The sequence below is a fragment of the Podarcis vaucheri genome, assembly GCF_965113315.1.
Source record: "Podarcis vaucheri genome assembly, chromosome: 2".
Classification (NCBI taxonomy): Eukaryota; Metazoa; Chordata; class Lepidosauria; order Squamata; family Lacertidae; genus Podarcis; species Podarcis vaucheri.
In genome coordinates, this window is record NC_138760.1 from 122,542,879 (window position 1) to 122,566,831 (window position 23,953).

General features: G+C 45.6%; 1 protein-coding gene across 1 annotated transcript in view; it reads left to right on the forward strand.

The window, feature by feature from the left end:
• Positions 1-1,082: 1,082 nt before the first annotated feature.
• Positions 1,083-23,953, forward strand: part of LOC309526196 (uncharacterized protein) — a 48,849-nt gene continuing 25,978 nt past the window's right edge. The window contains exon 1 of the mRNA XM_082212111.1: positions 1,083-1,219. Within this exon, the coding sequence (XP_082068237.1) occupies positions 1,196-1,219 (24 nt within the window). The 5' untranslated portion in view covers positions 1,083-1,195. The remainder of the gene's footprint in view (positions 1,220-23,953) is intronic.

The window sequence follows — 23,953 nt, forward strand, 5'->3', positions numbered from 1 at the left end:
TCTCCATCAAACTTCTCAGCCAAATATCTGACTCCTAGAACCTGTGGCTTTGCTGCTGCTTTCTGTTGTTGTGGGTTTCTCCTTAAAGCCAGCAGGTTTGGCTGGCACCAGCTGTTCCCAAATCTGCTTTAAGAATTCATACTTGCATATCTTTGAGCTTCTGTTCCTCATCTTCTCTCTCTTTCTCGTTACACACATTTCTTTTATGCTCACACCCCAACATATGCACACAAATCTCTTTGTGCTCTGGGGGTAATTTGTCTGGGCTCCAGGAGGAAGATTATAGAGGTTCTTGATGGAGAGAAAATAGGGGAAATGTTGGGAATGCGATATCAGAATGCAACCATGTAGCTGACATGATCAAAGGGACGATGCATCTTCCCTGCATGGAGGGGGTGGGGAATTATTATTTTTTGGCCTCTGGCCCCACCCTCCACTGGCATGTTTAATTGGATAGCTCTGTCCTTAGAGCAGGAGACCTAATCTCAGAGTTGTGGGTTCAAGCCCCATGTTGGGCAAAAAGATACCTGCATTGCGGGGGTTTGGACTACATGGCCCTTGCAGGTCCTTCCAACTCTACAATTCTGTGATTCTGTGTGACCCTTCCTTCCCCAGAAGGGAATGCAACCCTCAGATCGAAAAAGTTTCCCCGCCTCTTCTGTATGGTGAGCAGCCTTTCTGATGTGCTTGCCTTTGTCACGAGTAGCCATGTGAGGAGGCGACTCTGTTTATACGTTTTGAATTTGGTTTTCAATGTTTTATCTATGTTCTTTTCTCATTTTTTAATTGCATTGCTTTATCACTGATGATTTTGCCACCTTTGGGAGGAAGATCAGTAAGTACATTCCAATTAATCGATGGGCAGCATCTAACCAAGTCCCATTGCAATTAATGGGACTGAGCTGGTTTGGCATGTCAGTTTCCCTGGGTCTGCTTTCAGTCGCATGAGCAATAGATAAAACCCAATAAGAATTCCCTAGGAAGATGTCCAGAACTTGTCTTCCAGATTCCCAGACTAGAGGCGCTCTTCTGCAGCTCTTGGAGGGTTAAATCCACTGAGCTGCAATTGCTAGAGAGGGAGGAGGTTTGGGAGGGAAGGGAGGGAAGAATGGGATTGCATTCATGAATGCCACTTCCTGTCTGCTGCCTTTGCCAACTGGGATTTTGAATTATCTTTGCAAGCGGCTGGAGAAAGATGTCTCAGAGCAGTGAATTAAAGGTACCCGGGATGATGGATGGAGAGGAGGAGGAGAAAAAAAAGATGGGGAGGAAAAGGCAGATTGGGGGCAGGGGCAGGAAAAGCAGATTTGGGCAGGCAAGTCGAAAAGTGCTGTGGAAAAATCCCATAAATAACTAAAGAGGCAGGAAATCGCTCCCTGGCACGGTCTGGTAACAAGAAAGAGGGAAATAAACACAATCAGTGCCTCTTGGGCTCAGAAGCTGAGAGAAGAGATGCCTGAACTTATATATCAATCCATACGCTGCATTTCAAGAGAGATCCTTTCCCCCTGGGGATTGGGACTAAGCTGAGAACAACCTCTGTTGAATCGGCCCTGCAGCATTTTACGTGGGTGTTCTAGATGTGGGATGTTTGTGAATTCTTTCCATGTTGCTCTTTAATCTTTTATTACTTCTGCGGTAGGAGAGAGCTGAATTCAGCAGGAGTGGCACATCTCACTGCTGTGAAAATTAAGAATTACCTTAATACCAGGTCAGACTAGTGGTCTGTGTGGGCCAGAAAATTCTACATTGGCAGTGGCTCATCCCCAGGGGCGTTTCTGGGTACCTTAAAAACTTGAGGAAGGGATGTAGCTCAGTGGTGGAGCATTTCCCTTGCATGCAGATGTTTCCAGGCATGTCTAGGTAGAACTGGGAGAGAGCTGTGGCCTGGATTCTGGTCTGACTATAACAGATTACAGAACTGGGTCCAAACTAACAAAATGAATTTCCATAGGGACAAAGTTCTACACTTGGGCAGGAAGAACCAGATTCACAAATATAAATATGGAGGACACTTGGCTTAACAGTAGTACATGTGAAAAGGATCTAGGGGTCTGAGTAGACCACCAGCTTAACATGAGTCCACATTGTGATGCAGCAGCAAAAAAAGCTAACACTATTCCAGGCTGCATCTATAGAAGTATAGCGTCCCGATCAAGGGAAGTCATAGTACCATTCTACTCTACCTTGGTGAGACCACATTTGGAGTACTGTTTCCAGTTCTGGGCGCCATAATTTAAGAAGAATACTGACAGGTTGGAACATGTGCAGAGGAGGGTGACCAAGATGATCAAGGGTCTGGAAACCAAGCCTTATGAGGAACAGTTGAGGAAGTTGGGTATGTTTAGCCTGGGAAAGACGAGACGGATAGTCATGTTCAAGTACAGTGGTACCCCGCAAGACGAACGCCTCGCAAGACGGAAAACCCGCTAGACGAAAGGGTTTTCCGTTTTGGAGGCGCTTCGCAAAACGAATTTCCCTATGGGCTTGCTTCGCAAGACGAAAGTCCATAGGGAAATCTCCGGGACAGCGGGGAAGCGCAGCGCATCTTCCCCACTGTCCTCGGACCTCCTCCGAAGGCTGGCGGTGGGGCGGAGAGACCTCCTCCCACCGCCAGCCTGCTCCAAAGCCTGGCGGCGGGGCGGAAAGACCTCGCCGCCAGCCTTCAGAGCATCCTTCCAAAGGCTGGCGGCGGGAGGAGGTCTTTCCGCCCCACCGCCAGGCTTTGGAGCAGGCTTCCGAAGGCTGGCGGTGGGGCGGAAAGACCTCCTCCCGCCGCCAGCCTTCCGATGGCTGTCCTGAAGACTTGCGGTGGGAGGAGGGTTTTCCTTCCCACCGCCAACATTCAGAATGCTGTTCTGAATGTTGGCGGTGGGGAGGAAAAACCCTCCTCCCACCGCAAGCCCCGGGAACAGAGGAGAAGCGCTGCGCCCCTTCCCCTCAGTTCCCGTACCTGTCCTGAAGGCTTGCGGTGGGGAGAAAAGCCCTTCTCCGCACCGCCAGCCTGGCAAGCGGTTTCCATAGGAACGCATTAATTGATTTTCAATGCATTCCTATGGGAAACCGTGCTTCGCAAGACGAAAAACTCGCAAGAAGAAAAAACTTGCGGAACGAATTAATTTCGTCTTGCCGAGGCACCACTGTATCTATAAAGGGCTGTCATGTGGAAGATGGAGCAATCTTGTTTCCTCCTGCTTAGGAGGTAGGATTCAAATCATTGGCTTCAAGTTACAAGAAAGGAGATTCCAACTAACCATCAAGAATAACTTTCTGATGTTGAGAGCTGTGACTCTCCTTTCTTGGAGGTTTTTAAGCAGAGGTTGGATGGGATGGAATCTCATGGGTGTTGAGAATTCTGCATGGCACTAGATCACCCTCAGGGTCCCTTCAGACTTTACCATTTTATGTTTCTGAAACAATTTTTCACTTTCCGAAAGAATGCATGAAGTGAAATACACGGCTGTTGTTTGAAACCCACCCTTTGCTGAATTTTGCAGAGCAGTTTTTTTGTCAAGTAGTGTGTGCAGAAATGCATGCACTGGGATAAAGCGTTCATATACATGCATATGCTGGCAAAAATGATGCACACAACTGCATTATGCCAGGGGAAATAGCTTTGGTATATTTGGCAAACTTGCACACAAAAAGGGTGTATGTTAGGAGACATTTGCACTAAAATGCTGTTGAATTTTCATGAAGGCTTTAAAAGAAAATTGCAAACTGGCAAAGAGAACTTAAGATTGGACAATGAAAGACTTAAAGAAAAAATTGCCCATCTCCAGTGTGGTGTAGTGGTTAAGAGCGGTAGTCTCGTAATCTGGGGAACCGGGATCGCGTCTCCGCTCCTCCACTTGCAGCTGCTGGGTGACCTTGGGCCAGTCACACTTCTGTGAAGTCTCTCAGCCCCACTCACCTCACAGAGTGTTTGTTGTGGGGGAGGAAGGGAAAGGAGAATGTGAGCCGCTTTGAGACTCCTGAAGGGGAGTGAAAGGCGGGATATCAAATCCAAACTCTTCTTCTTCTTCCAGTGCCCCCATATGGTTAAATAATAAAGGAGACAAGGAACAGGAGATTCGGCCCCCAGTGTAAAATACCTGGGGCTCACTGCCCCTTGGGCTGTGCCCTAATAACACCCCTGGCTATTCCTATCATCTGCTACTTGTTCTTCGCTTTATCTGACTCCCAGCAAAACAACACAGCCTTTTAGCAATTTAGGGACTAACACATTATTATCACTAGTAGATAGGTAGCCGTGTTGGTCTGCCATAGTCAAAAAAAAATCAAAAAATCCTTCCAGTAGCACCTTAAAGACCAACTAAGTTAGTTCTTGGTATGAGCTTTCGTGTGCATGCACACTTCTTCTGAGTAACACCCCTCCCCACCTTCTCACTATATAGAAGGGTCTGGCAACTTCTGTTTCAGTGTATCTGAAGAAGTGTGCATGCACACGAAAGCTCATACCAAGAACTAACTTAGTTGGTCTTTAAGGTGCTACTGGAAGGATTTTTTAATTATTATTATTATCACTATTATCACTGCTTTTTTTCTGGGAGGACACAGGGGTATGCCTAACCATTTTGTGAATCTTTGTACTTTTGTCCATTTACCGCATTTATTTTTCTCAATTTGAACTATAAAATGGTGATTTTCTTGAGTCAAAATGAGAGTACCCCTAAACATTTTTTTAGAAAAAAAGCACTGACTATTATTGGTGGTAGTAGTACTAGTAGTATTAATTACTTAGTTGCTTGTTACCAAAAAGTTAATACTACTAGTACTACTAGCACCAATAATACACATAAAAGCATAAATACATTATGTTGTTAACAGAGTTCATATAAGACAGCTGCATAATTATGCATATTATAATTTTTTGTAGGATATTATCCACTTAATCAGATGCATGAAGTATTTATCCTGAGTTGCAGGTGTATGTGGGCATGTTGTGATACATAAAACACACCCTCGCGCAGGCACACATGGTAGTGGGATGTGCAAGATGGGGATTGTAAATAGTGAGGTCAGAAGGAACAGAAATGCAGAAGAGTATGGGCGATGTTTAACCATGGCCATTCACAGAAAAATAATAATGGTTTGTTCATTTAAATATCTATTCCGCTCAGGGCAGCAGACAGCAACAAGAGAAAAACAGTACGATACAAAGGAAAATAGATTTAAATAAAGGTTTAAACATATTTTTTTTAATCTAAATTTTTTGGGGAACATTTGGAACACCTAAAACAATTAAATTTGATATCACTGGCATCCTGGCATTGGAAAGGCAATTGACACATGAGGTATGATGAAAGAAAACAAGGAATTCTAAGACTTTGTTCAAATCTAATCCATAAACTGAACCTCTTGAGGAACTGTAATTTGGAAGTTTTACATGGCAGTTGCCATTTCAAGTTCCTTTGTTCCAGGATTATTGCTTTAATGGTGGTTACAGAGTGTCCTGGAAGATGAAAATGTCCTCCCTGCACCAGGGTTTTGGATATTGCCAATTTTGTTGTCAGATTTTTGTCCACTTGTTCTTTTCTGTAGACCAGGGATGGTAAACCTGGGGTGCTCCATATCTTGTTGAACTCTCAACTTCTGCCAGTCCCAGCCAGCTTTTAGCACATACTGATGGGATAAGGGATTTTGGGGAGTTGTGGTCCAGCAACACCCCAATGTTTCCACCCCTGGTTTAGACTCCACACTGTAGAGCCCTATGTTATTTATCCTCTGTAGAATGCAGAACGGTGTCATTGGCAGATGGTGGGACCTTGTGCTCTGCCGCTGAATAGCGGTAATAATAATATCACCTTCCCCACGTGTCTCAAAGCGCTGTACAGTATACTAAAATGGCTGAAAACAACACAGAAAACAACAGCAGATAAATTTAAAAACAATACAGTAGTGCCTCGCAAGATTAAAAGAATCCGTTCTGTGATTCTCTTCGTCTAGCGGTTTTTTCGTCTTGCGAAGCAAGCCCATTGACGGATTAGTGGATTAGCGCTATTAGCGGCTTATCAGCTTATCGGATCAGCTGATAAGCGACTTAGCGGCTTAGAAAAAGGGGGGGGGAAACCCGCAGGAACTCGCAAGACATTTTCGTATTGCGAAGCAAGCCCATAGGAGATTTGTTTTGCGAAGCACCTCCTCTTTCGTCTAGCGAGTTTTCCGTCTTGCGAGGCATTTGTCTTGTACCAGCTAAGCGAGGTCTGTTTATCCAGCTAGGAAAGTTTGCTGGAACAGAAATGTTTCAGTTTGTTTCCGGAAAGTGTAGATTGCAGATGCCTGTTGTATCTCGAGAATAATGCTATTACATGGGACAGCAGAAGACACACTAAATTCCTGTGGAGCGGGATTCTGCTATAACAATAACAATATATTTATACCCTGCCCATCTGGCTAGGTTTCCCCAGCCACTCTGAGTGGCTCCCAACAAAATATTAAAAACACGGTAAAACATCAAAGATTAGAAACTTCCCTAGACAGGGTCTATTTTTGGAACTTGCAGGCAGGGCTGCCTCAGGCAGCAGAATCCAAGGGGCGCCTCCCTGGCACGCCCCCACTGCCAGATATTTGGGGGCAGTTCTTTTTTCTGGGTGTATTCAAGGGTGTGCAGTACCGGCACCTTTCCCCCACAAATGTTAAAAGTGTAATTTACTGTAACAAGTTCACAGTGAGTACTGGAATCTTTTTTCCTTAAAAAAAAGATCTTTGGGGGGGGCACGTAAGCTTCACCCCACATAATCGATTGCAAGACGCAGTACACGGACAACCTATGAATAGCAATTACCATCAACATGGGGGGCGGCCCCCTCAAATATTTTATTGGGGGGAGGCCAACGGGACCTTGGCCCCTAAGAATTGGCTCCTATGATGCTAGAGAAGTGAGGAGAAGCTGATCTAGTGGCTTCTGGGTTTTAGGGAGAACTTGCAAGAGTCCTGCAAGATCACACGGGGAGTGCTTTCTCATGATCTTGCCAGAACGCAGAAGCTGCAGCCGTGTAAGTGGGGCTTTGGTGAGGGCGGCAAGCGGGGTCCATGGCATGAATGCAAAGCGGCACCTTCCCATTTTGCCTCAGGCGGCGAAACAGGACAGGCTGCCTCTGCTTGCAGGAGAAGCTCTCCTGCCATTGCTGTTACCTCTCAGGTGCCTCTCAGGTAGCCTTATCTCCGAGCTTATCTGTTATGTGTTAGTACCAACACCTTGAACTCAGCAGGTATCAGATTGGCAGCCACTGCAAATACTGCAGACAAGGTGTTACAGGCTGGCAACCTGCTGTGGCCTCTTTTCTTCCTCAGAAGTAGCCAGTGGAGAAATTGAGGAGGGGCAGGAATAAGCCAGAGTTGCAGCACAGTCATAAGGGTGGGTCTGCCAGCCCCCAATAATTATTTGCAAGGATATTTGGGGAAGGGTTGTACAGTAGCAGATCACGTGCGTCCCATGCAAAAGGTCTCAGGTTCGATCCTCCACATCTCCAGGTATTTATTGTTGTTTCTTAGATTGATTTACCGCCTTTCATCATAATATCTCAGGGTGGTTTACAAAATAAAATACAGGATAAAAACACAAGTAAACATTTACAGCAAAACAATACCCCCCCTTCCTGCAGACACATTTAAAAGGCTGTAGAATATTAATCAGCCAAAGGCCTGGTTGAAGAGGAACGTTTTTGCCTGGCACCTAAAAATATATAATGAAGGCACCAGGCAAATCTTCCTGGGGAGAACATTCCACAAATGGGGAGTCACCACAGAGAAGGCCCATTCTTGTGTTGCCACCCTCCAGATCTCGCACGAAGGAGGCACATGAAGAAGGGTCTCGGATGAACGCAGAGTCTGGGTTGCTTTATGTGGAGAGAGGTGGTCCTTGAGGTATTGCAGTACTGAGCTGTTTAAAGGCTTTATAGGTCAAAACCAGCACTTTCAGTTGGGCTTAGAACAGGGGTCTGCAACCTTTAAGACAAAAAGAGCCACTTGGACCCGTTTCCGAAGGAAATAAAAAAGGGAGCCGCAAAACCATTGCGACATTTAAAACAAATATATCTCCGGAGCCGCGATCTGACAGCGGGTGGGAAGGTGACGTCGGGACGGTGCGTGACTAACGCACGCACTGCCCCCATGCGACGTCACAGCCAGTACAGCGCCCGCCACAGTGGGGAGTGTCAGGGCGCACAATGCGCCTCCTCCCCTCGCTAGTATCCGCCCTGGAGCCGTGGCAAAGGTGTAAAAGAGCCACATGCGGCTCCGGAGCCGCGGGTTGCTGACCCCTGGCCTAGAAGATAATTGGCAGCTGGTGCAGTCAGACCAGGATTGGTGTGATATGCTCAAACTGTCTTGTCCCAGTGAGCAAACTGTCTGCCGAATTCTGCACCAGCTGAAGCTTCTGAATCATCTTCAGAGGCAGCCTTACATATAACACATTGCAGCAGGGCTGGAAAGGTCATAGAATCATAGAACTGTAGAGTTGGAAGGGACCCCGAGGGTCCTCTAGTCCAACCCCAGGAACCCTGGAGAGCTGCTGCCACTCATAATGCTAGAACTCAGGGACACCCCATAAAGTGGAATGTTGGAAGATTTCAGGACAGACAAAAGAAAGTCCTCCTTCACACAACGCGCAGTTAAAACTGGACTTTGCTCCCACAAGGTGCAATGGTGGCCACAAAAGAGGATTAGGCAGATTCATGGAGGGTACTTGCTACGATGGCTGTGTTCTGTCCCTAGGCCTCTGTATGCCAGGTAACCCTGTTGCACAGAGGTTTTCCTTTTGAGACACAATGCTTGGCCACCATGACCTCATGAACTACATGGACCAGAGGTCCAGCTCTGAAATGCAGCTTCCGACTTCCCACTCTTTCATTTGTTGCCTGGTATTCAAAAGTACCAGGACGCGGGTGGCGCTGTGGGTTAAACCGCAGAGCCTAGGACTTGCAGATCAGAAGGTCGGCGGTTTGAATCCCCGCGATGGGGTGAGCTCCCGTTGCTCGGTCCCTGCTCCTGCCAACCTAGCAGTTCGAAAGCACTTCAAAAAGTGCAAGTAGATAAATAGGTACCACTCCGACAGGAAGGTAAACGGCGTTTCCGTGCGCTGCCCTGGTTCACCAGAAGCGGCTTAGTCATGCTGGCCACATGATCCGGAAGCTGTACGCCGGCTCCCTCAGCCAATAAAGCGAGATGAGCGCCGCAACCCTAGAGTCAGTCATGACTGGACCTAACGGTCAGGGGTCCCTTTATCTTTATTCAAAAGTACATTGCCTCTGACTCCGCTGGTTTAATCTTGCAGCTGTGGCTAATGGCTGCCGAGGCTGGATTTGGTTCTGGGGGAAGGTGGGGTGGCCAGAGAGAGAGAGACTGCCTTTTCCCCGTTGCTGCTTTTTGACCCATAAAAGCTGCTGTTTGTTGGGATGACGAGCAATTGCAGGGGGGGGGGGAGCACTCTGCATATTAGAAGTGCTCTGTCAAATCCTTTTATTAGATGAATAAAAAGCAAGGCAGTCTCTGGCTCTAGGCTAAGCGCACCAATAAAGAAGCAGCAGGCCCCAGATGCATAAGAGCGCATGCCTCCCTCTTAACCCCCACCCAAAATAAAACAGGATAGGATACAATGGGCTCCCCACCCCTTGCATCCCTATTCTGGATGGCGAAGGGCCTCTTCTCGGACCAGCTATGTAGACTCCCCACCACACCCTGAGACATACGCCTCTTTCAGCAAGATCTATGCCTATTTTATTTTTTATTTTTTTAAAATCCCAGCCTTCATTTTATGACCCGAATAGCAGGGTACAAATTATAACAGCAGTAAAGTGCTGGTGGAGGAAAGCTGGATTTACCACTGCAGCAGCCAATGTGGGAAGGCAGAGCTCTCAAAATAATTACACAAGCAGAGAGAGGGAGGGAGGGAGGGGTAATTAACTCAGAGTATCTGCCTGGGTGTGCAGGAGGTCCCCAGGTTCAATCCCTGGCAGCTCCAGGTACGGCTGGGAAAGACTCCCTGCTCACACTTTAAGCAGTCATGGCTTCCCCCAAAGGATTCTGGGAGGTGTCATTTGTTAAGGGTGCTGGGAGTTCTAAGGAGACACCCTATTCTGCTCCCAGAGCTACAATTCCCAGAGTTCCCTGGGAAGAGGGATTGATTGCAAAACCACTCTGGGAATGGTAGCCCTGGGAATATTGGAATATGTGAAAAATTGCATTGAAAACGAGCTTTTTCATTAGGATTTCCACCCCCCACAAAATCTGGCAGATTTCTACAGAAATGTGAAGAACTGGAGGTGAGAAAAACAAGAAGCATAGAACTGAAATGAACTGATTTGTCTATCTCTATGGTTTTGGGTTCAAGTTTCTAATGCTTTTACTTAAAGGTTCAAACCATACATTTAAATTACTATGATACTGCTGTCAACAGTGCTGGCTTCTCCCAAATAATTCTGGGAGCTGTGGTTTGTGAAGGGTGCTGGGAGTTACACTTCTCAGAGTTCCCTGATGGTTATACCATTGTGATGGGAAAAGGGAGGCGCCTAACAACTCGAAGCACCTAGAATTCTTAAGCCATGGCTGTTTAAAGTGGTATCATATAGTGCATGAGACATATGAAATGAATGTGGCCTCCATGACCCAACTGTATTGCTGTGGAAGCAAGCTTTCTGCTTCCACAGGGCTCTTCCTGGGCCACCACCTCCAATCGCTGAAGCAGGGTGGGGAGCCTGGGCCCCCCCAGATGTAGGACTCCCACTCCCAGCAGCCCCAGCCATCGTGGCCAATGATCAGAATAATGGGAGTTGCAATTCAGCAACATCTGGAGGGCCACAGATTCCCCATTCTTGTGTTAAAGTTTGTGTAGTATATCTGGTTTCGGTAGAGAGCCTGATCATAGTCATCACACGTGTGCACAGACACACAGCCTTTTCACTGAGTCACGGATGTTGCCCTCTGCATTTCACTCTTCATCCAAAGCACAGGAGAGCGATGAAGCGCACTGTAGTTCACAAAAGCTTGTGCCATAATAAAAGTATTAAGTCTTTGAGGTGCCACAAGGCTCTTTGTTCTTCTTGCAGAATAAAGTGTGGCAAATGTCAGTGTAGAACCACACAAGTGTGTATCACAGCAGCCACAAAATTAAGCTAGGAATTGGGAATGTGCCCTAGTAAATATCGGCTCAGATGCAAGCTCATTAGGAGGCCTTAAGCAAGCCTCCCCTATTCTTTTTTTTTTTTTATAAAAAAAATAAGCTTAAAAGAATTGTATCAGGTTTGCTTCTTTTCTTCCTGGCAGAGGTTCTGTGTCTGACTTTTTAAGAGGTGCGCATAACTGGCAGGGACTCTTTAAGATTATTATTTATTTATCTCATTTAATGGTTTGGCGCCCTGCTTTTCTTGTAAAATAAAACCAAAGCAGCCCGCACCAGGGAATCAACAGATTAAAGCCATCCATCATTAAAAACAATAAAAGCAGCAGAACTGAAGCATATCGCAAAAGTAACAGAGGCCAGCAAAATAAAATCGGTCTGTAAAATGGTAACAAAATTGTGGGGGGATGGGTGGGGGGGGCAGCATTGCAAAGCTACTCGGAGCTGCTGCCAAAAGCTTTTAATTGGTGAGGAATAATAAACCAGGGCTACTCTCCCTGGTGTGAGGCTTCAGAAAGTAGGTGATCATGGAGCAGGACCTCCACTGCTGAGAAGAGAGTATGCGGCATGCACAGTGCCATCTGGAGCCACCAACCTTTTGGGACTGGTGGGCACACTGGGAATTTTGAGAAATCACCATGGGCACCAGTCACAAAATGGCTGTCGTGGATGCATGACATAACACAAGATGGCTGCCATGGGAACGTGGCGTGAGACAAAATGGGTGCCCCAGCTGAAAGAGAAGGAAGAGAGACAGGAACACAAAATGGAGCGGATATGTGCCCCATCCTCAAATCTGGCACCCTGTCACATGAGGAAAGGGGTCTAAACCAGCCCACCGCTGTGGTCACTCACTGAGCAAAGCTCTTTGCACCTTTCTTCTGTTCGGAATAGGAGGGAGAGAAGGGGTTCAGTTCTGGCGTCCGGTAAAAATGTGGGCATGGGAATGTGTGTGCTCAGTGTAGGGGATGCTAAGCCAAAGTAAACAGTCCCTCATGCATCGTGGACTCAGTGGGATATTTGCTGAGACCTTTTGTGCATGCCTTAGGGAGGTACGTGCGGCTGGGCCAGGGGTCTGCAACCCGCAGCTCCGGAGCCGCATGTGGCTCTTTTACACCTTTGCTGTGGCTCCGGGGCGGATACTAGCGAGGGGAGGAGGCGCATTGTGCGCCCCGACACTCCTCACTGTGGCGGGCGCTGTACTGGCTGTGACGTCGCATGGGGCGGTGCGTGCGTTAGTCACGCACCGTCCCGACGTCACCTTCCCGCCCGCTGTCAGATCGTGGCTCCGGAGATATATTTGTTTTAAATGTCGCAATGGTTTTGCGGCTCCCAGTTGTTGTTTTTTCTTCGGAAACGGGTCAAAGTGGCTCTTTTTGTCTTAAAGGTTGCAGACCCCTGGGCTGGGCTGTCAAGTGCAGTGGAGGACGCTGCCAGGTCACATCCACACCATACAATTTGAGCACTCTTGAGCCCACTTTCAATAGTCATGGCTTCCCCCAAAGAATCTTGGGAACTATGTTCAGGGTCCTGACGGTTGTTAGCAGAACCCCCTCACAGAGCTACAGTCCACAGCAGGCTTAAAAAAACTACAGTTTTCACATTTGGCGGGGGTGGGTGGGTGGGAGGACACACAATGAATGTTGAAACTGGTATAAGAGTGTTATAAACATGTGGTGTGACCCCAGTCATTTCCACTTTAGTTGCATTAAATGAGGAAAGGCGCCATATTGTCCTTCCATCTCGGGCAGGGAAAGGCCTCAAGCCAGCCCTGTAGGTGATAGAGTCAATTTTGCTGTGCATCGCCATATTCATGAACATCAGCTTTATGCTTGTAGCGTTGGAGAACGCTTGCTATTATTTATTTAAATTCCATTTAATAATTGCTTCCCAGAAAATGCCTCAAAGCAATTTCACAATGAAAACCAGCAGCAATAAAAGCAATTGCACAGTGACCTATATATTAAAATGAAAAACAACAACGCAAGGGAGAACAACAACAACTAGAAACGCTTTCATATGTAAAAGCAATTAAAAACCACTTTTGTATGTAAAATCAATTTCAAATCCGACGCCGATAGAAAATGGGATAAATATCTCCACTTAAAAGGCTCTTTGAAAAAGGAAGGTCTTCGATAGGCAATGGAGACTTTGCTTGTCTGATCTGTAATGGGGAAGGGGCTTCTGAGGGCAGGTACCAACATGCTAAAGGCCCGATTCCTATATTGTGATGTGGTAATAACTACAGAAGGTCCTCTCCTGCAGAGTACAGGGATCAGAGATCTCAAGCCCTTACTAAAATAACACAAGGAATCAGAAAATGAATGGAAATTAAGCTTTCTATTGCAAGGAAGGCAGCCTCTCTTGCAGTAAAGTTATTTGGAATCCATTTCAGAACAACTGTGGTGGAGATCCTGGGTTTTACTGAGTAGACCCACTAAAATTAATGGACCTTCGTTAGTTGTGTCTGCTCTGAGCATGACTAACACTGGATATGCATGAGGGCGCATATCCGATGGGCTTGCTGATCAGAAGGTCAGCGGTTCAAATCCCTGTGAGCTCCTGTTGTTCTGTTCAAGCTTCTGCCAACCTATCAGTTCGAAAGCACACCAGTGCAAGTAGATAAATAGGTACCGCTGCGGCGGGAAGGTTAGCGGCATTTCCGTGTGCTCTAGCTTCCCGTTGCACCAGAAGCGGTTTAGTCATGCTGGCCACATGACCCGGAAAGCTGTCTGTGGACAAACGCCAGCTCCCTTGGCCTGAAAGCGAGATGAGCGCCGCAACCCCAGAGTCGCTTAACCGTCCAGGAGTCCTTTTTTACCTTAAGCATGAGGGTATACATGCATTTTGACACGTCTCTCCTCCTTTTATTGTCGTTTTAGTAAAGCTGTGATACAAATTTCTGATTGATGTGTACATTGTTGAAACTCTGGAACTTGCTCTCTCAGCTTGGATTCATTTTAAAAGAGGATTAGACAAATATTGCAGAGGAGAAAGCTCTTAATAGCTACTAGACACCATGGCTATATCCTCGACTGTCAGAGGCGATCTATGCCTCTGAATGCCAATTGCTGGGAACCACAAGTGGAGAAGGCAGTGCTGTTCCCTTCAGGTCCTGCTTGTAGGTTTCCCACAGGCACCTGGTCAGCCAATGTAAGAACAGGATACTGGACTAGATTGGGCCATTGGTCTGATGCAGCAGGACTCTTCTTAGGCTCTTAAATTTTATGTATAGAAAGCATACATGCCTTCTATACTATTAATATTAATTCGGCTGATTAATATTCTACAGCCTCTTAAATGTGTTTGTGGGTGGGTGGAGGGGTTATTGTTTTGTTGGTTTTGTTTTAAATATTTATTTTAGCTTTCATCGCGTATTTTTAATTTTGTGAACTACACTGAGATTTTTTGATGAAGGAGGTATATAAATTTAATAATAAAAAATAAGTATCTGTTGCTCCTCCCACTTTTGCGTCTGGCCCCGCCCACCATTGGTATGTGCACCTTGTAATAATGTCAATTTCCTGTATTCCTAACAAATCTGTTTGCTTGGGCCACCAAGACTCCTTGTTTCATGAAATTGACTAATAATCCAGTGTTTCCTCTCTGATTTGCTGCTTAGACTTAATTATGCAGTATATGTTTGCAGTGTTTCTCCTTGTACCAGTCTGGGTATGTAATCAGGGAAGGGGAGGTCTTTGATTCAGTTCACATTTAAATATTAAGCTACCTAATTCACACTGACACAATACAAAAATGGAAACACAGCTGTCCTTTGAAATTTGTACTCTGAAATTTGTACTTCTCTTAATTTTGAAGCACAGTTCTCTAGCCAAGTGACTTCTACAAAAATTCATACTTACTGGACTAAAGTGTGCTGTAAAATGCATATATCAGTTAAAATAGTATACAAAAAAGGCATTGGTTTGCGGGGGGGGGGGTAATTGCTATATAAAAATGTGTGTATTAGGAAAATCACCATACCATGATACATATATTAGGAGAAGTAAAAATGCTGATGAATATTCATGAGGGCTATGCACACACACACCACAAACAGATGTGAAAATGTGGAGAACGGAATATAAGTCTGGGAAATTAGAAAATGAGAAAAGCTGATTTTGCCAGAATCTCCCATCCCTAAGATGTAATACCCCAAACAACACTTCATGGATTGGCAATAGATTTGTGGGTTTCTCCAATATCAGGGATTGGGAACCTATGACCCTTCAACTCCCATAATCCCTGGCCATTGGATGATAGGAGATTTAGCCCAGGAACATCTGGAGGGTACCACTTCCCTGTCCTATATGAACCTCCCTATAAATTAGGATAATCTTCCAAGTCCCTCTTGCATGTCGCAGTTTGGGGAAAAAAAACATGAGCAAGGACTTTTCTGCAGTAACACCCTGGTCCTCACCATATCCCTGGTGGTGTTCAGGCAGGCAAGGAAGACATTCCACATAGCTTTTAATGTAGGGCTGGTATTTTATTGTGGGTGTATTCTACACCATGCTCTTGACCCAGAGGTCACTTCTGCGCCATATATTTGGAGGCGAGGGAAAGGGGGTTTTATTGTTTTGTTTTGTTTTTCTTCCTGTTTTTATTTATTTTGATGCTGTGAGCTGCTCTGAGATCTTTGGATGAAGGGCAGTATAAAGGTAAAGGGACCCTGACCATTAGGTCCAGTCGTGACCGACTCTGGGGTTGCGGCGCTCATCTCGCTTTACTGGCCGAGGGAGCCGGCGTACAGCTTCCAGGTCATGTGGCCAGCATGACTAAGCCGCTTCTGGCGAACCAGAGCAGTGCACGGAAACGCCGTTTACCTTCCCGCCGGAGTGGTACTTATTTATCTACTTGCACTTTGACGTGCTTTCGAACTGCTAGGTTGACAGGAGCAGGGACCGAGCAACGGAAGCTCACCCCGTCGCGGGGATTCGAACCGCCAACCTTCTGATCAGCAAGTCCTAGGGCAGTATACAAAGTTAATAAATAATAATGAAATAAAATAATAATATATTTAAAGCATTCTTATACCATTTTAAGCAGCCATGGCTTCCCATCAGAGAATCCTAAAACCTGTAGCTTTTAAAGAGCTTGGAATTGTAGCTCTGAGTTGGGTAAACTACACTTCCCAGGATTCAGTGGTGTAAATGTGTGTTAAATCTATTGTGCAGATGTGACTGATCAGGGTGTATCAGCTATGATTTTTTTCTGCTTTATTTGTTCCTGGTGGATTTATTCTACTTTATTAGTTGTTGTTATTCAACGCTTCACTATAAGGCCCACGGGCAGGTTACAGCAATTTGAAATACAACATTTGTTAAATAATGTTTCTCCAATGCTACCACATTATTGCTATCCTAAGGGGCTATAGCACATCCAGAGTGGGACAAAAATAATAATAATACACCAGAACATTGGTGGTATGAAAAGTTAAAGGATTTCAGCAGTAAGCCACAAGACTTGCAGTGACTAGAAATAAAGCAGTTTTTTTGCCTCCAAACCTTTGAAGATGTAAACAGTATTGAAAGCGGAATAGTGTGTGGACACCCCAATAGCATCATGGGCACGAAACATTAACCATGCACAATAAAAAGGACTTTTGGAGGAGTGCGAACTCTGTTCCCTTTTTATTTTTAAGGCTTTAGTTTTAATTTTCATTCCTTGATGTTTACATGGGGGGGACCATTTGAGAGGGGCTTCACTAGGGCTAGAAAAGCAACATATATATATATATATATATATATTGGTTTTCGTAGATTTTCACGGGTACAGGAATGCAGGTTTTGGTGTCTTCGGGTGTCTTCCCGTGTAATTACTTACTTGTAATTAATTACTTGAGGGATATCTTGAGTGATTTCATGAGTGATATTCTGAATACCACTGATATTAATGACCCACCCAGTGGTATTCACTTAATGACCCACCCAGTGGTATTCAGAATATCACTCATGAAATCACTCAAGATATCCCTCAAGTAATTAAGGAACAAAAGAAGAAAAGGCACACTAATCTAGGAACTTCCTCTCTGCCCAGAACGTTGGAGGCTATACACCACACCCCTCAACAGTATTTATAGGAACTCAAACACCAGATTCTGCTCTGTTCCAGTAACAAGAAGCCGAAAGCACCAGCCTGAAGATGACGAGTGAGACCTCGTCGAAACGTCGCACAGACACCCCGACTCTTACACGGGAAGACACCCGAAGACACCAAAACCTGCATTCCTGTACCCGTGAAAATCTACGAAAGCATATATATATATATATATATATATATATATATATATATATATATATATGCAGGTTTTGGTGTCTTCGGGTGTCTTCCCGTGTAAGAGTTGGGGTGTCTGGGCGACGTTTCGACGAGGTCTCACTCGTCATCTTCAGGCTGGTGCTTTCGGCTTCTTGTTACTGGAACAGAGCAGGGTCTTAGTGTTTGAGTTCCTATAAATACTGTTGAGGGGGTGTGGTGTATAGCCTCCAACGTTCTGGGCAGAGAGGAAGTTCCTAGATTAGTGTGCCTTTTCTTCTTTTGTTCCTTAATTACTTGAGGGATATCTTGAGTGATTTCATGAGTGATATTCTGAATACCACTTAGGTGGGTCATTAAGTGTGGATTAGTTGCTAAAGCTTTCGTGTCTTGACCTCTTGAGCTTGTGAAGAGTTTTTCGAAGATGGCTGTGCTGCATTTAGTTGTGCTCTGGCTTGGCTTCGTGTATAGGGGCGAGCTGTGGTTTTGTGCCCTGTGCCAGCCAGATCTGTGTAGGGATTGCAGGGGGGTGCAGCATCCGGAGGTGCCACTATAGTTTGGCTACTGGATGGAGTTTGTAATTTATCTGTGGAGAGGGTCTGGGTTTGGGTCTGGTGTGGTTGATTGGTGACGGCGTTCTGTGTGCCTCTGGTTCTGGTGTCGGTTTTTGTGGGGAGGGCTAATTTCCAGATGTCTGGCAGGCGGGACGTGTCGTCACGCTTGTTCATGTTGTGAGGGTGTTTCTCTATCTCGATGGCTTCCATGATTATTCTCTTGTGGTGATGTTCCATGTTAAAGAGCAATTTGGAATCTGCAAAATTAATTTCGTGTCCTGTTTCTTTCATGTGTTGGAAAAGAGAGGAAGTTTTTTCTTCTTTTTTGACGGCATTCTTGTGTTCTGCGATACGTGCATTTATTCGTCTGTTTGTTTGTCCAATGTACGTGGCTGGGCAGACTTTGCAGGGTATTTCATAGACCCCTTGGTTTTCCAACTGGATTTTGTCTTTGGGGTTTCTGAGGATATTGGCTATTTTTTGGTTGGTGCAGAAGGCTGTTTTGATATTGTGTTTATGGAGGATTTTGCTAATTTTATCTGTAGTGCCCTTGATATAAGGAAGGAGGGCCATGCCATTGTTTTCTTCTGTGTCTTGGTTTTTGGGGGGTGTTTCTTTTTGGATTAGCTTGGTAACCCTGTTTTGCTGGTATCCATTGGCGATTAACACATTAGAGAGATTTTGTAACTCAGTTGTCAAGTGGTCTTTGTCAGCCAGGCGTTTGGTTCTGGAGATGAGAGTCTCCAGAAACAATAAAGAAGCAAAACCTACATCCCGATGACCTACTTGTAAGCTTCGATGTTGTATCTCTCTTCACTCAAGTGCCCATTAATGAAGCCTTGACAGCCATTCAAAACAAATACAATCCCCCCGAATACATCCTGGACCTGACCAACCACTGCCTAACCAACACGTACTTCATCCATAATGGACAAAGATACAAACAGATAGAAGGAGCACCTATGGGATCACCCCTCTCACCGGTCATCGCAAATTTGTACATGGAACACTTTGAAACCAATGCTTTAGATAAGTCAGAACACAAACCCAAACTTTGGCTCAGATATGTTGACGACACCTTTGTAATTTGGCCACACGGGAAAGAAAAACTAGATAGCTTCCTCACACATCTCAACAGCCTACACCCCAAAATACAATTCACTATGGAAATAGAAGACAACAACCAACTCCCCTTCCTTGACGTCCTAATCTACAAAAAACCTGATGGCTCCCTAGGACACACTATCTACCGGAAAAAAACACACACCAACCGCTACTTACATGCACAATCACACCACCACCCTGCACAAATAAACTCCGTAGCCAAGACTCTCATCTCCAGAACCAAACGCCTGGCTGACAAAGACCACTTGACAACTGAGTTACAAAATCTCTCTAATGTGTTAATCGCCAATGGATACCAGCAAAACAGGGTTACCAAGCTAATCCAAAAAGAAACACCCCCCAAAAACCAAGACACAGAAGAAAACAATGGCATGGCCCTCCTTCCTTATATCAAGGGCACTACAGATAAAATTAGCAAAATCCTCCATAAACACAATATCAAAACAGCCTTCTGCACCAACCAAAAAATAGCCAATATCCTCAGAAACCCCAAAGACAAAATCCAGTTGGAAAACCAAGGGGTCTATGAAATACCCTGCAAAGTCTGCCCAGCCACGTACATTGGACAAACAAACAGACGAATAAATGCACGTATCGCAGAACACAAGAATGCCGTCAAAAAAGAAGAAAAAACTTCCTCTCTTTTCCAACACATGAAAGAAACAGGACACGAAATTAATTTTGCAGATTCCAAATTGCTCTTTAACATGGAACATCACCACAAGAGAATAATCATGGAAGCCATCGAGATAGAGAAACACCCTCACAACATGAACAAGCGTGACGACACGTCCCGCCTGCCAGACATCTGGAAATTAGCCCTCCCCACAAAAACCGACACCAGAACCAGAGGCACACAGAACGCCGTCACCAATCAACCACACCAGACCCAAACCCAGACCCTCTCCACAGATAAATTACAAACTCCATCCAGTAGCCAAACTATAGTGGCACCTCCGGATGCTGCACCCCCCTGCAATCCCTACACAGATCTGGCTGGCACAGGGCACAAAACCACAGCTCGCCCCTATACACGAAGCCAAGCCAGAGCACAACTAAATGCAGCACAGCCATCTTCGAAAAACTCTTCACAAGCTCAAGAGGTCAAGACACGAAAGCTTTAGCAACTAATCCACACTTAATGACCCACCTAAGTGGTATTCAGAATATCACTCATGAAATCACTCAAGATATCCCTCAAGTAATTAAGGAACAAAAGAAGAAAAGGCACACTAATCTAGGAACTTCCTCTCTGCCCAGAACGTTGGAGGCTATACACCACACCCCCTCAACAGTATTTATAGGAACTCAAACACTAAGACCCTGCTCTGTTCCAGTAACAAGAAGCCGAAAGCACCAGCCTGTAGATGACGAGTGAGACCTCGTCGAAACGTCGCCCAGACACCCCAACTCTTACACGGGAAGACACCCGAAGACACCAAAACCTGCATTCCTGTACCCGTGAAAATCTACGAAAGCATATATATATATATATATATATATATATATATATATATATATATATATATATATATATACATACATATATATATACATGCATATATATATATATATATATATATATATATATATATGCAGGTTTTGGTGTCTTCGGGTGTCTTCCCGTGTAAGAGTCGGGGTGTCTTACACGGGGTGTCTTACACGGGGTGTCTTACACGGGTGTCTTACACGGGGTGTCTTACACGGGAAGACACCCGAAGACACCAAAACCTGCATTCCTGTACCCGTGAAAATCTACGAAAGCATATATATATATATATATATATATATATATATATATATATATATATGTGTGTGTGTGTGTGTGTGTGTGTGTGTGTGTGGCATTTTGTAGTCCAAGAAAAGCTCCAGCCACTGTTCACTTTCTGGCCTTTAAAAGACTGCAAGTCAAGTCCTCTTGACTGCAACAGATTAACATGGCCACTATCTCTCTGCAATTGTTCTCCTCTGTTGATGTTGTTGTTTTTCCTACTTGGAGTGGTTCAGAGGGTTAAACCTATGAAGCTCTGGTTCCTAGAAAGGCGTGTGGAAATTTGAGATGAGAGCTGCAGAGAGAGAGAGAGAGAGAGAGAGAGAGAGGAAGGGGGGGAGAGGAAGGCTCCCTTTCCCTTCTCGTCCCGCCTCCCGCCTCCGGTCTGACATGAGAAACGGCCTCTTGCATCTCGCTTCCCAACCTGGGAGCAATCGAAGGGCTGCGGCAGACACAAAGGCTGCAAGGCGCGGGTGAGTTCAAGGAAGGAAGGAAGGAAGGAAGGAAGGGGGGGACACCCGGATGCAAGGTACAAAGTAGTGGCAGCGGGAGGGGGGCTGAGTGGGAGAGACCTGAGAGATGGGGAACTAATGCCGGAGGGAAGGAGCAGGGGGTCCTCGGAGAAACTTAAAAGTGTGCAAAATTCGACTCGGAGCACTTGTGTGCCCAGATGCCATGTGGTTTGACATGGGTGCTGTAATGCAGTCTGGATTTGCACGGTTACCAGGAACTGTTATTGCAGAAGAACTGCAGGCTGTCACCCCGAGAGGCAGGGCCTAAATCGGAGGCTTTCCAAACTGTGCCCTGGGGAATCCTGGAGTCCCTCTGAAGCTGAGCTCCGCGAGAGGATCAGTAATGGCGGACCAGCTTCCTGGGGCAGCGGGATGGGAGGAGGTGGGGGGGACCAGCTTCCTGTTGCCACTGATCTTCCCCCCAGGCAGGTGGGGCAGTATGTCTCAGGTGCAATCAAAGAGGACGGGATGGCGAGGCCCAAGCCCGCCTGGCCAGCACAGTGCATGAGCTGAACAGAGCATCCCACACCTCGAATCCTCTTGCGGGGAGTTCCATGGACAACATAGCCAGCCAGATGAGACAACGCGAGAAGGGTATTAACTTTGAAAAGTGCTAGTCTGTGTTGGTCACTGGCCCTTTGGAAGTTGTCGGGGGACGCATATTCCCCTTACAAGTCCCAGAGTTCCCTGGGAAGGGGAACTGAGTGTTAAACCACTCCAGGAATTATAGCTCTGTGAGTTGAATAGGAGTCTCCTAACAATTCTTAGCACCCTGAACAAACTACAGTTCCCAGGATTCAGTGGGGGAAGCCATGATGGTTTAAAGTGATATAATACTGCTTTAAATACATAGTGCAGATGGGGCCTGGGAGAGGATAGGGGGAAGGGAGTCAGTCTCACAAAGCCTAAGTGAGCCAGCAAGTTATTTAATACACATTTATTTCATCTTTTAAGATGGACCTTGGCATCAGTTATCGGTGTCCTGGTTACTTCCAGGCTGGATTGCAGCAATGCTATTTATGTGAAGCTGCTTTAAAAAACAGACAAAACCAATGCCTCATAAACTTCCAATTGATGCAAAATGTTGCTGACAGGCTTGAGATCTGGTGCCTAAAATTTGGAGTTTTGTGGCTCCATCTGCAATGGTTGTCTGCTTTTGTTTTGGAGCTTTATTTCATGAATGGCTGCTATTAGTTGTTAAGGACCTGGAATGGCTTTGGGGCCAGGTTACCTCAGTAATCGCTTGCACCCATGTGAACCTGTGGGCACTGAGGATCAGCTTCGGAGGTCCTGTGCTCTGCCCTTTTCCATGTGTGAAATTAGATGGGCCATGATGACAGAAGCGGCCTTTGTTGGTGGTGGCCCCACAATTGTGGAATGCCCTTCCCACGAAAAATTCACCTGGCTTTTCTTTCTGCCTTTCGGTTGGTGCTAAGGCTGTATACAGATAAACTACAGTTCCCATTATTCTTTGGGAGGCAGTCATGGATGTGCTTTAAATGTATTGTGTGTGTGTGCAGCCGAAGGTTCCTTATTCTTTATTAATTTTCTTTAAAACAAAAACACACAAACTTGCAACTTGCTGTTCTTAGATCTTTGCTGAAGTTCTGTTAGTAATCCCTCCAATAGTCTTATACATTATTGTTTCGTTATTCAAGGATCGACAACGTGGCACCCAAGAGCACACAGGTTTCTGCAGAGGCCTTAATTGGTGCTTGCTAGATCCCCTTCCCCCTACTTTAATTAGGCATGGAAGATGCATTTTGTTGTAACCAATAAAAGAGGTTGTGGTGTGTGCCCATGAGTCCCAGATTCAGTCCCCAGCATCTCCAGGCAGGGTTGGGAGAGACTCTCCCGCCTGGAACCCTGGAGAGCTGCTGCCAGTCAGTGTGGACAATATTGAGCTAAATCATGGGTAGGCAAACAAAGGCCCGGGGGCTGGATCCGGCCCAATTGCCTTCTCAATCTGGCCTGTGGACGGTCCGGGAATCAGAGTGTTTTTACATGAGTAGAATGTGTCCTTTTATTTAAAATACATCTCTGGGTTATTTGTGGGGCATAGGAATTCATTCATTTCTTCCCCCAAAATATAGTCCGGCCCCCCGCAGGGTCTGAGGGACAGTGGACTGGCCCACAGCTAAAAAAGGTTGCTGACCCCTGAGCTAAATGGACCAGTGATCTGATTCATTATAAGGCAACTCCTATGTTCTGTGTCCCTGAATAGACCGGGACCATACCAGACTGTGGCCTGTGGACTTCAATCCGGTGGTCTGCTGTGCATGTGTAGAACAGCGGGTGCAGCAACTGTGAACAGTGGGTGCAGTGCGTTAAATATTCATGTTGAGTTCTAATTGTATTTTTATTGCTGCTTTTGTATTGTATTTTTTAATGTATTATTGTACCTTCTATTGCAGTCGATGTAGAAAAATAAAATACAATTTAAATAATGAAAGAAGCAATAAAAATACAGTTAAAAACCCTGCAGCATCTAACACAGTGCATTACAATTGCTACAACGGACAGAAAAAACCCATTAACTGGTCTGCCAAGACTCTCAGCAGTTTTCAAGTGGTTGGGGTGGCGTGGGGGGAAGAATCATAGAATCATAGAATTGTGG